Source organism: Vitis vinifera, chromosome 12 (genome assembly GCF_030704535.1).
Source record: "Vitis vinifera cultivar Pinot Noir 40024 chromosome 12, ASM3070453v1".
NCBI lineage: Eukaryota > Viridiplantae > Streptophyta > Magnoliopsida > Vitales > Vitaceae > Vitis > Vitis vinifera.
In genome coordinates, this window is record NC_081816.1 from 15843949 (window position 1) to 15858218 (window position 14270).

General features: G+C 30.9%; 1 protein-coding gene across 1 annotated transcript; it reads left to right on the forward strand.

Moving 5' to 3' along the window:
- Positions 1 to 13279: 13279 nt before the first annotated feature.
- Positions 13280 to 14016, forward strand: LOC100265935 (14 kDa proline-rich protein DC2.15-like). The gene has a single exon (XM_002270733.5). It carries the CDS (start codon positions 13364 to 13366, stop codon positions 13769 to 13771), a length of 408 nt encoding a protein of 135 aa, XP_002270769.1. The 5' UTR covers positions 13280 to 13363; the 3' UTR covers positions 13772 to 14016.
- Positions 14017 to 14270: the final 254 nt, after the last annotated feature.

Below are 14270 nucleotides of genomic sequence, written 5' to 3' on the forward strand. Positions count from 1 at the left end.
AATGAAATATCTGAAAAATCAGGATATTATGTCTCATTGTTGAAATTTCTTTAGGATGCAATGTTGATTTAGCTCAATGGCATAATTGATTTGACATTATTCACTAGGTTCTTTGGTTTATGATCTATTGGAAATTAAATTAAAAATCTAAAATACTAATTCCTTTTGTAATCTAAAGACCATTTTGAGTAATTTTTTAATCTCATAGAGCTATATTTGTGCTTAATCTCTAAAGGACATTTATCTTAATCTTTTCTAGAAATTTTCTAATATAAGTTGCCATATGTTCCAATTTATAAAGTCTAAATTTCATTTTTTTTTTTTTTTTTTTTTTTTTTTTTGCTATAGATGGTAGTAAGAAAACAAAAAACTATTGAAATACAAAATGAAGAGGTGGTTGGACATGATGAGGAAATTGAAAGTTTAGTGCCTATAGTAGATCTTGTTACTACAATAGTTGTCATTCACGAATCCCTATCCAAATTAACTAAGACCAAGGCCATCAAAAGAAATCTTACTACACACAAGCATCAGTTATAGAAAAAAGAAAATGAGTGTTTGGGCAGCCACCTAAACTTCCAATGAAAATAAAGAAACTATGGGAAAACTACGTTAGCATAGTTGAATTAGGTTAAAATTTTTGTTTGATATGATAAATGACAAAATCAATCAATCAAAAATGGCATCATTACAAGGTATAGGACCAAAACATAAGTATTGTAGAAGGAATAAATTCATATAGAAAAAGAAAATATAAACTATCACTAGACAAAAAGAAAAAATTATGAACAAAAAATGTGAGTTATGCTTATCTTGAAACATAACTTACGTCCAAGGAGTATATGGCCTAAAGGTCTTTGAAGCCCAACACCCTAAGCCATTTTGGTTGGGAGCTACCAACCTCAATGCTCGCTACATGGGTGGATGGGTAAAGTATGAGCTCAATTGTAGGTGCTAAGGCATTAGACACTATTTTGTGGAGTCTAAGGTAAAATTTGAGGAGTTAGTGACTAGTGAAACAATCTTATAAATTCAGTGCCCTATGCCTTATAGTTGGGAGTCATTGTTGGATCCCTTCTACATGGACCAAATACTTGAGATATACCTTTAGCATTGTGCCCCTATAATAGGTCATTTGAAAAAAACAAAAAACAAAAATACAAAACAAAATGATGAAGAATAAAAATAGGTTGTTAGATACCTTTGACATACTGGTTTGTGTTGCTTAAATGATTTGAGCTAGGTTGGAGGAAATGACTAATTTTGAGTAGTATACTCGAGAACTAGCTCAATTACACACAAGACTTACATGGTAAAACTGTTTGGGGATTGGAAATGGATATGTTGTTGAGTCCTTGATTCACATGATGGTTTTCCATTATAAATGATAAATATGTTGGAGTTCTAGTGATATTTTTTAGGTAGTGAAGTTGCTTGATTTTCAACCATGTATACTATGAATCATTTATGAAATCTTTCCTTTGATTTTTTTCATATGGATTATGGTGATTTGTGTTTTTTGTAGTCTTTTTCTTTTATCACTAAGGGTCTAGTAATGTGTTGGTTGGGGGGAGGGGAGGAAATGATCATTATTCAAAAAGTATACATAGTTTGGATGATAAAATATGATATATGTTACATCTTTTGGATAGTAATCATATCATTTTTACTCAATTGGCATATTGGTAGTACTCTTGCAATTTAACTAACAAATTTTTTGAGTTGTGAAGTGATTTTTAAGGATAAATTTAAGTGAAATTGACAAGAATATTTGGAGTAGCCTTTTGTGGAAAGAGGAGTGAAATGAGGTCGTTTCAGAAGGGAGTCATTCAAAGGAAGATGGATTGTTGAAGTGGAAATGGTCTTGATAAAAATGAACATGTTTAAGCGATGTTAGTATTCTTTTCTCGCATGAAGGAAGTTAAGTTCGCATAGTCATGCGAATATGACCAATAAGGCTACATTTATAAAGAGCTTTGTGTTTGAATTTCGCATACTTTATGAAGTTTGTGCAGTTATGCCAAATGCATAATCAAAGATGGGTTTTAAAAAGACTTTTTTGAATGAGGAAGAAGTGATCTCACATGGCTTGTGTTTTTTTTTTAATAAAATTTTCACATGCAGAAAGTCAAGTTTGCATGCCCGTGCTAACATGACTAGAAAGGTGCACTTTACAAATTTTTGGAAACCATTTTTATAGTTCTTAGCAATTAGCATACCCATGCGAAACAAGAAGTTGTTATGTGAGATTTGATTGTAACTCAAATTGAGGCCTTTGATTTTAAAGGAAGGTTTTAGATACTATTTAGGATGTTGCCATGTATTTATTGACCACGGAGATATAAAGAGGAGTTGGAGACTCTCAGTTAGGACTTTTTGATCTTTTAATCAATTTTAGGTGTTTCATATTGGAAATATTTTTTTTATCAAATACAACTTTCTTTCATTTTCTCACTACTCAAACATGTACTGTGAGGTCAAATCTCCAAATATGAATAACTAAATCTCATTTTTCTTGAAAGAAGTATCTAGAAGCAAGATCTATGGTGATTTATGAAAATAAAACTTGAATTATGAAGGTATTTTGATCCAATTGGTTGATTAATTGAATTTTGGAGTTTTTTTTCTCTTCAAATTGTCTTGAATGATTATTACTATGCAAACTAAGTAGATTTATTAACACCTAAAATCTAGATTTATTGAGAATGCATAGTTTCATTGTTTGAATTATTGGAAAATGATTTTAGATTAATTGAATATATGAATTGAATTGATCTTTTGGATTAAATTATTTAATTTGAAGAAAAAATAGATATAGACTTAAAGCTAAATAAAAAAATCAGTTTAGATAAAATTTATGTTTTTAATTTAACTTGATGAAGAATAGATCTGAACTCCTATTCACCATAAAAATTATTTCTTAGAGAATCCTAACTCAAAAAGGTTTTTTTTTCCATATTAATATTCTTTAAAATATTGATTGTTTTAACTTGAATTGTTTTTCTCAATTTGAAGTCATTGTCGTTTTTATTATTATTATTATTATTATGATTTGTCACATTTTCACTTGATCACACTCATTTCTTTACTTCCCATTTATGTCTTAATTATCACAATTAATTCATCCTAGTGGGCGACAACTAAACCCTTACCCTATCATAACTTTTGTTAAAAACCATTTTTGATTGAGTAAGAACAATCTTAACATAGTTGAATTAGGTTAAAAATTTTGTCTTGATATGATAAATGATAAAATCCATCAATCAAGCCATAAAATGGTTAGGATCAATCGATGATAACCAAGATGGTATATCTTTTTGCGATTGGATAATGGTAACCCATCGGAAAAAAAATGCCATAGAGATGTGTTCCACACTTAAGATGGAATGGGAAGTGATCAGAGTAGGTAGGGTGGTGAGATACTTTCAGCCTCGTTTATTTGGAAAAACATAACATTTCACTAGTCGATCTAAATGCCCATCACAATTGAATCATAAGGCCTTCAAACAACAATACTTAAGAGTTGGTTAGGCAATGATTATAAGAAATGTTTCTAACATTTTTAAGTCTTGAAAGATAAAAATTTTCAAGTGGTAAAAGGTTAAAACGTTAACTCCTAGAATCACTACCAAATGCACTCCGACTCCTTGAAGTGTGGGGCATTTAATTAATGAAGGTATTGAAGTTTAGAGAACTAAACTTCCATTAAGGAGGGGAGGATGTAATGCCCCAAACCCAGTTTAGGGGTAAAATCGTAATTTATAAATTAAGTAATTAATTTAATAAGGGTAAAAAAAAAAGTCTTTTCGTATTTAAAACCCCTATGTATAAATTAGATTTTTCCTATCTTCTCTATTCAAAAAATCCTTTTACACAAAGATAAGAAAGATCATAGAGCATAGGGCTGAAGATTTGAAGGCTTAGGGTTGAAGATCAATTTTTCCAAGTAAGATTTTAATCCTTAAATCAATATTTTATATTCATTAATTAGTTTTGAACACTTTAGATTTTTTTTTTTAGAAGATTTCAATCTAGATTAGGGTTTCTTAAATTAATTTTTAGATCAAAAAGATTAAAAATTTATGAATATGAATAGAGTTATTAATAAAGATCATAAAGTTTTGAATATTATAATTAATAAAAAAATATAGAAGAAAATAAATTATAGTTTTGGATATGGAATAAAATATATATATATATTGGTTGTAGAAAAAAAAAATAGTGTAGATGTGTGTCGTAGTGTACTGTAGGGTTAAAAAAAAAAAGATAAATGTGTGTGGATGGAGAAGGAGGTTAAATGTTGGGGAAACAAAAAAAATAATAATAGTAAAGGATGGAATTGGTGTAGAGTTGTTGGAAAAAAAAAATTCAAGTGCATGACAAATATTTAAAAGTGGAAAAGAAAAAGGTATTAGTATAATAATAATAATGGTATAGGAATTGTGGTTAAGTGACAATTGGATAATAATAATAATAATTGTTTTTAATAAAAGTTTTAATTTAGTTTAAATATATAAAAGAAATAAATGGTTAGAATAAAATTAGATAGAAATATGAGTTTCTAAGAGAACTTATTAATTTAAATTATTAATGTTTAGGAAGTTGGATATAATAATAAGGTTAATAATATTGACATAGGAAATTAGTTAGGATTTCTAATACTAAATAAAATATTTTTAAGATTGTCAAATTTATACTTTTAGATAAATAAAAAATAGTAATAGTTGTGTTCGATATTATGTTAGGTGAGGAATAGACTCTCAGGATTATTTCTCCAATATTTTTTCAGTGCTTCTTTAAGGTAAGGAAAATTAATGCATATTTTGTAAAAGGAAATAATTTTCTTTTTATATTGTATTTTGAAATGTGTAAAAATATTATTTTTATTTCTATGCATGAATCAAATATATGTTTTGTACGAAAAATATGTTTGAGCATTTTCTTTGTTTATGAAAATGAGAATTGTAGAGATATGATATTTTGTTTTGTAAGTTTGAATTAATGAAATGAAGTGTTTGGCTCTAATTTCTATGGCCCTAGTCAACGAGTTATAATTGTTGACATATATGGCTCTAATTAACGAATTATAATAGTTGATATTATATGGCCCTAGTCAATGGGTTATAATAGTTGACCTTATGGCCTTAGTTAACGGGTTATAATTATTGAGCTTTGGTTTTGTTCACCTTAAATGGAACAAATTTGAAACTAGTCACTCATTTGTGAAGTCCCACCTAATCGAGCATCATTTTTTATTTGATAACTAGAGTAAAAATATGTTGAATGTATTTGATTTTGTTTTGAAGAGAAATTGTTTTGAAATGGATATGAGAAAGTTTTGTTGAAAAGTTTTGAATGTATTAGCATGTTTAACTCAAAAGTTTTTATGAAAATGAATATATGTTATATCTCCTATTTGTAATTATAATGAAAATGTTTTGATCCATGAAATTGTATTGACGTTCCTTATTGAGCTTTAAGCTCATGCCTCTTTGTTGATAATTTTTCAGGTACTCTCAGTTCAAGCGAGGAATGATGGCTAGGCTGGGGATTTTTTTTTCTTTGTTAGGTTTTTGGTGCAACTTTATTTTGGACATTGTTTAGATGTTAAAATTTAATTTTCGTTTGAATTATTTGAGTTTGAAATTATTTAGACAATAACACTATGGTTGATATATTGGTTTAAAAGTTGAGAATTGAAGATTTTAGAATTTTTATTTTTCTACTCTTAACAAGAATTTGGTAATTGGTAATTTCCAATTATAGGATGAATGCTTGTATCGTTTCCACTTTGAGCCTTCAAACTTGAGGTGTGAAATGACCATCAGCCCTTAGAGTGGGTTTTGGGGCGTGATATAGTGGTATCAAAACACTAGGTTATCATCTTGTTGGGAACTTATTTTAGTTTACTTTAGGGATAAATGAATGACGCATTAGTTTAAGTTTAAGCTTCATCTTGTATAAATTCTTATTCTCCCTTATAAATCTAAATTGTCTAATTGGTTTCTTAGTGACTAATTTAGTTATACCTAATGTTTTATACGACTGCAACATGCCACCAAGAAGACTAGCATCTTCCTAAAACAGTCAGGGTAAAGATGATATACCTCTTCTAGTTGAGGGTTTGCCTCCCATGAATGTAGAAGAGCTTTATAGGTGTCTTGGGACTTTGGCTAGTTTGGTTGAACGTCAGGCTAAAGCTGTTAAGACTAATGTTTAGGGACAATCTTCATCTTCTAAGGGTAGCTAATTTGATGACTTTGAGAAGTTAGGTCCTCCTTATTTTTCTGGCACTCTAGATCCAACAGAAGCAGAGGCTTAGATTCTTAAGATAGAAAAATTCGTTGATGTTATAGATTGCTCTAAGGAGCAAAAAGCCTCTTATGCAGCATTTATGTTAGATAAAGAAGCAAGATCATTGGTGGTGTATGACCAAAAGGCTTTTAGAGAATTAAGGACCTATAGTTTGGAGACAATTTAAGGAGACATTCTAAAAAAAGTACTTCCCTAACAGTGTTTAGACGACAAAAGGTAGGAAAGTTTGTTCGTTTGGAACATGAGAATATGACAGTGGCCCTATATGAGGCCAAATTTATAAAGTTGTCACTTTTTTCTCCATAGTTGATTTCTACAGAGAATGAAAAGTCATTAAAGTTTCAGGATAGATTGAAGCCCTATCTGAAGAATAAGATATCTATTTTGAAGCTTAGTGTCTATTCAGAGGTTGTAGATAAATCCCTTATTGCGAAGAAGGATAATAAAGAGCTTCAACAATACAGAGAACAACAAAGGAAGAGAAGTAGGAGTGATGGTGCCCATGATAACCAAGAACTAAAAAGGTTCATTTCAACTGAGAATCAGAATAAATGGGAACATTGCAAAATTTAGATTTGACTTGTTCTATTTGTGGTAAGAAACATTAGGGTAAGCCTTGCTATAAAGAGACTAAAGCTTGCTTTGGTTATGGGAAGCATGGACATATGATTTGAGATTGTCCAGAGAATAAGAAGTTTATAATTGGGAAGCCTACGGAGGAGAATAAGGAGGATAAACAAAAACCCAGAGTCCAAAGGCGGATGTTTGCTATGACTCATCAAGATGCTCAAACCACTTATGATGTGGTGATAAGTACTATTCAAATGTGCACTTTATTTGCTAGAGCCCTAATTGACCCAAACTCAACACACTCTTTGTTTCAATACCTTTTGTTGGTTTGTTAGGTATGTTTGTTGGTAGCTTGGACTTTGATTTGATTGTTGCTATTCCTATGGGACATTCTATTGTGGACAATATAATGTTTAGAGGTTGTTTGTGATGATTGGTTATAGAGAGATGTAAATTGACTTAGTACTCTTAACCTTCAAATTGTTGATGTGATTTTGGGAATAGATTTGTTAGCTTTGTATTATGCTTCTGTTAATTATTTTGGTAAAAAAGTGATTTCTATATTCCTGACCAATATAAGTTTAGTTTTAAGGGAAAGCATGTGGTTCGATCGTTGTGTATGATCTTGGCTTTATGGGCTAGTTCCTTGCTTAGGAAAGGTTGTTAAGGGTTTTATGCCAATGTGGTACGAGATGGAAAAGAACTTTGTTCTATTATTGTCCGATTGATAAAGGTCTAGTGAAGCAATTTTAGTATTTGAGAGCTCACTTAGGAATTAGATGAAGAGATAAGAGAAAAACATCTTCATTTATTTCAAGATTCATGTATGCCAAGTTTAGAGGACTAAACTTCTGTTAAGGAGAGGAGGATGTAATGCCTCAAACCCAATTTAGGGGTAAAACTGTAATTTAGAAATTAATTAATTAAGTAATTAATTAAATTAATTTAATAAGGGTAAAAAGGTCTTTTCGTATTTAAAACCTCTAGGTATAAATTAGGTTTTTCTTATCTTCTCTATTCAAAAAATCCTTTTACACAAAGATAAGAGAGATGAGAGAGCATAAGGCTAAAGATTTGAAGGCTTAGGGTTGAAGATCAATTTTTTTGGGTAAGATTTTAATCCTTAAATTAGTATTTTATATTCATTAATTAGTTTTGAACACTTTAGATTTTTTTTATTTGTTTTGAAAGATTTCAATCTAGATTAGGGTTTCTTAAATTATTTTTAGATCAAAAAGATTAAAATTTATGCATATGAATAGAGTTATTAATAAACATCAAAAAGTTTTTAATATTATAATTAATAAAAAAATATTGAAGAAAATAAATTATAGTTTTGGATATGGAATAAAATATATATATTATATATATTTTGGTTGTAGGAAAAAAAAAATAGTGTAAATGTGTGTCGTAGTGTATTGTAGGGTTCAACAAAAAATAAATAAATAAATAAATGTGTAGACAGAGAAGGGGGTCAAATGTTGGGGAAACAAAAGAATAATAGTAAAGGATGGAGTTGGTGTAGAGTAGTTGGAAAAAAAAAAAAATTCAAGTGCATGACATTTGTTTAAAAAGTGGAAAAGAAAAAGGTATCGGTATAATAATAATAATAATAATAATAATAATGGGGGTAGGAATTGTGTTTAAGTGACAGTTAGATAATAATAATAATAATAATAATAACTTTTAATAAAAGTTTAATTTAGTTTAAATATATATAAAAGAAATAAATGGTTAGAATAAGATTAGAAAGAAATATGAGTTTCTTAAAATTTGAGAACTTATTAATTTAAATTATTAATGTTTAGGAAGTTGGATATAATAATAATGTTAATAACATTGACATAGGAAATTAGTTAGGATTTTTAATACTAAATAAAATATTTTAAAGATTGTCAAATTTATACTTTTAGATAAATAAACAATAGTAATAGTTGTATTTGATATTATGTTAGGTGAAGAGTAGACTCTCAGGATTATTTCTCCAATATTTTTAAGTGCTTCTTTAAGGTAAGGAAAATTAATGCAAATTTTGTAAAATGAAATAATTTTTTTTTATATTGTATTTTGAAATGTGCAAAAATATTATTTTTATTTCTATGCACGGATCAAATATATATTTTGTATGAAAAATATGTTTAAGCATTTTCTTTGTTTATGAAAAATGAAAATTGTGGAGATATGATATTTTGTTTTGTAAGTTTGAATTAATGAAATGAAGTGTTTGACTCTGGTTTATATGACCCTAGTCAACGGGTTATAATTGTTGACTTTTAATTTTGTTCACCTTAAATTGAACAAATTTAAAACTAGTCATTCATTTGTGAAGTCTCACCTAATTGTGCACATATATTATTCAATAACCAAAGTAAAGACATTTTGAATGTATTTGATTTGGTTTTGAAGAGAAATTGTTTTGAAATGGACATGAGAAAGTTTTATTAAAAAGTTTTGAATGTATTAATAGTTTAACTCAAAAGTTTTTATAAAAATGAATATATGTTATATCTCTTGTTTGTAATTATAATTGAAAATGTTTTATCCATGAAACTGTATTGATGTTCTTTATTGAGTTTTAAGCTCATGTCATTTCATTGAAAAAATTTCAAGTACTATTAGTTCAGGTGAGGAGTTATGGCTGAGGTGGGGAATTTTTTTTTCTTTGTTTGGTTTTTGATACAACTTTATTTTGGACATTGTTTATATGTTAAAATTTAATTCTTGTTTGACTTATTTGAGTTTGGAATTATTTGGATAATAACACTATGGTTGATATGTTGGTTTAAAAGTTGAGAATTGAAGATTTTAGAATTTTTATTTTACTACTCTGAACAGGAATTTGATAATTGGTCATTTTTAGTTATAAGATGAGTGTTTGTATCATTTCTACTTTGAGCCTTCAGACTTGAGGTGTAAAATAACTGTCATGCCCCTAGAGTGGGTTTTGGGCCGTGACAATGATAGTCCATGACTGAGGTAGTTTCTCGCAAGTCAGTTGACATTCCCTTAATATCTTCATATTTAGCAGGTCCAAAGTGAAACAAAATCACTTCGGGAAACATGCTTCACACAAATCTTTCTGCTCAAGGTAATCAAATCATGGGGTGGCATCCCTTTCTCAATGGAATGTAGCTATTTCAGGCATTTGGGATTCGGAGTTCAATGAGAACAAAAGAAGTATTCTTCCCATGATGTCCAATCTAATGAATTTGTTCCATTAAATCTAGGAATCAATTCTTATAACTCAAGTCTAAAGTTGATACCACTTCTTCAGCGTTTGCTGCAGGCATGTCATAATGCTTCTCTCGAGTTATGGCAGCCCTTTCAAAACTAAATGAGAGAGTACCCATAGAGGATCTGTATTTGTTTGAGAAATTTCCTCTTGATAATGTCGCAAATCTCATGGAATATCATCTTGAGCTTAGATGAGGAAGATTTCGGTTTGCCTGTCTTGGAAGCTCTGGTACCAGACTCCAACATGAAAAAAAAAACAAAAATTCTCTTGAAAATTAACCAATTGATATCCTTTCTTTCCTATCATCTTTCATTTACCATGAGATTGTTCCAACAACAAATTACCATAATTTTGGCTTATCAAAACTAATTATTTCAAATTTAAAGTATAGTTTGGATTCATTTCTTTGTTTTTATTTCTAAAAACCGACAATGATAATAACCAATTATTAAAATAAAAAATAAATAAAATAAAATAAAAACTTGAGGTGTTTTGGAGGATGTTACCTGGTTGTCGTGCATGGAATATTGGAAATTAAATAAATTTAAAATAGTAAATTTATGAGAACCAAGTAAATATAGATATATATATATATATATATATATATATATATATAAATATATATATTCTAATGACATCTCTTTGAGCTTTATCAATTCTCTTCAAAATCTTTCTTATACTTTACAAATCATTTTGCCTCAAGGAGTTTAGATTAAGTACAAAGAAATTTATGTTAACAAAAATATATCTAACTTAAGGTTTCATGTATTAAATTGATGGTGATAGGTATATTTTTTTCTTTCAAAATACTTTGACAAAAAAAAAAAAAAAAAAAAAGTTCATATTTCACACTTCAAGACCCACCAAGGGCATGATGTTATTTTATATCTCAAACTTAAAACTAATTTAAACTTCTAGTTTGAGGTGTGAAATGTTCATCATGCCTTTAAGCGGGTCTCAAGGTACTATATTATATTATATGATTGTTAGAAAATTTTAAAAAGTGGATTTATATGCGCTTCTTATCTTCAATTTAAAGTTTTTTATTTATAAGAAGAAAATAATATTTTTTTATTTATGTTCAAAATTGAAATAAAAATATTCTTAATTATTAGAAATTAGGGAGGAGCTGATTAGTTTATTTTGAAGTACTTCTTTAAAGAATTTATTAGAGGCTCCTGGACCTTTGACATGGTAAAAGGGTGTTGAAACTTGAAACTACACCCTCCAATCAATTCAAATGAAATGGATGGCATCAACATCAAATGTGACAAGTGGCTCATCCCCTTTCCCTAGGTTTCCTTAATTCCATGCTACAATAAGGGGTAGAGAGAAGAGGGGAAGAGGGGAAGAGAGAGAGAGAGAGAGAGAGAGAGAGGGGGACCAAACACGAAAAAGCTAGCTGTCTTTTTTGTCTTCTAATCATTTCTTCTTTCATTTCCTCTCATAAATAATTAATATACCCACTTCTTTTTTATTAGTTGTGGTGAGAGAGAGATCTCCAAACATGATCACAAAATTATTGGCCTCTATTCATGCATTCTTTATTTCATCAGGGACTAGGTACGAAGGCATTCCCTTCCAGTAAGAAAACCAAACAGAAGAGACAAATTAATTACGGCTTGTCTTTGTGACATGTATGGATTTTTCTGAAATGTCACGTCCTTTTATGAAACAAATTAAGATTGGCCTCCCCATTCTTTTGCCTCATTTGTCCACAGACCAGAATTGGATCTATCTGAGAAGATATGCTATGAATACCTATGTCGACGCGTCAAGACAATGGTGGTGAACCTAGCACCATTAATTGGTGCTACGCACGTACTTATACTCTGATATCAGTTACTTTGAATTCACGGGCAAACGCCCATGCTCATGACAATATAGAGCAAACATGAGGCCATATTTTCAGTTGATCCTTCATGCGACTCTGGGTTAATCCAAGTCTTTATATCACTATCAGCTATATATTGTAGAACCAGACATGGCTCCACACGGTACAAAGATTCATAAACTGATCTATAATAAATATTAAAATCGGACATGGCGAAAAAATTGATGCGCAAATGGCTCCACGCGGTTCAAGGATGATCCATAAAAATCCATCTTCACAGTAGAATCAAACCATACAGTCCCATTAAGGTCCAAAGATGTGTAAACAAGTGCCATCTCCCCCGGTGTGAATGGAGAAAAGAATATTATACATGATTTGACGTGGGATTATCATCCGGACACAAATTTTTCATTTCAAGGTTCAGTGGAGCCCGTGGAGGTTCTGGTGATGCTCGTGACACTTCCATCCAGCAAGCAACTTGCACCAAGAACATGCCAAAATGAAAGACCATGATCACCACAGAAGCTATTGAGAACAACATTTATTAATTATACACTCAAATATTCATTTCTAATAATTTTGTATTCTACCCCAAAGGCTTATCTCTTTGAATCATACCAAGTCAAGAATGGGAAAGAATCAATGAAAAATCTTGTCATGTGCAGGATCTAATTCCAGCTAGCAAGTACTTATAGATTTTCCATGGTTCTCAAGCAAGCTGGAAATGAAGTGGTGCATATTAGCTTTAAAGTCAAAGTTCACAAAAATTATTTGTTTGCGGCGAGGGCATTTGTACAGGGGTGGAAAGTATAGCCTTCTAGAACAAGATTTTCATGTTTGGAAAATAAGAAGATTTTGCTTGTTAAATCAAAATAAGTATTAACAATGTACAGCACTCCAATGGAATGAATACTTGACTTTGTGCTCTAGAAATTCAGAACTGTTTATATGCTACTGGGTACATACTGCTATAAAATGTAGTACACTTAAAAAGGATTAGGAGACGTCCATACTCTTCGAAGCCCATCCTCCATGGGTATACTAGCTAGAATATGAGGATTTGTACAGTGCAAGCCATAAGCTAGGTCAAATTACTGAATAAAACATTAGATTAACGCAAGAGCAAGCAACATAGCAATTTGTCAATCCCCACCACAGAAGCAGCCAAAAGTTAGCCTCCAATCTGCCTTCGGTGCCAGCTAACATCCCAAGGCCACTCATGGCCACTGCGTAGATTTACTTATATATTTTTTTATTATTTTGTTTGTACCTCAATCGAAAAAATTTCCCCTCCTTGAACTCTATAAAATGTGATCACTCACTCCAATCTCTTCATCCCAATCGCTTCTATAGTTGCCACCACTTTATTACTATTGTAAAAAAAGAGAAAAAAAATTAGGGCTTGGGATATGGCTTCCAAGAGCTCTGCATCAGTGGCTTTCTTCCTTTTAGTTAACCTTCTCTTCTTTGCCATTGTCTCTGCATGTGGCACTTGCCCTAACCCTCCTAAGTCAAAGAACAAGCCCAAGCCAACTCCTAGCCCCAGTCCTGCTAAGGCCACTTGCCCTAAAGATACCCTTAAGTTGGGAGTATGTGCCAATTTGCTTGGCGGGCTGATCGGAGCTGTTGTGGGTACCCCTCCAAAAACCCCATGCTGCTCTCTCATCCAAGGCCTTGCTGATCTCGAGGCTGCTGTTTGCCTTTGCACTGCTATTAAAGCCAATGTTTTGGGCATCAACCTCAATATCCCTCTTTCTCTTAGCTTGCTTCTCAATGTCTGCTCAAAGAAGGTCCCACCTGGCTTCCAGTGTGCCTAAACAAATCACTGTTCCTTCTCCTCTTTCATCCTTTTGCTCGTTCTGCGTGCGTCGCATGAAGTTCTGGTTTAAGATTGGTATAAGTGGTAACTGCTTGTCTCCTTTGTTACAATATAATTGTGTCTTTGTGCTGGAATAATAGCGAATAAACTTCCTATTCTGTAAACTCAAGTGATCAGTTCCTAATGTCTACTTACATATGCAACCGCATATATGGGAAATAAAAGATTATTTATGTTTACTGATGTCCGGAGTTCTTTTCATCCTTTCTGCACAAAGTTTCTTCTACTGTCCTTACAGTTGATTGTGTCAATCATATATTATTTTATTTACTTAGAATTTGTGCCTTGTGACGTTGCTTCTACTGGAGTGCAGTACAGGTAGATCAACCCTAAAACTACAGTGAAGAAAGTGAAAATTTGAGTTATGGTCGATGCATGCATGCATGACTTTTGATCGATAAGGCATTTCATTACATGTGTGCATGCAGAAGGCAAGT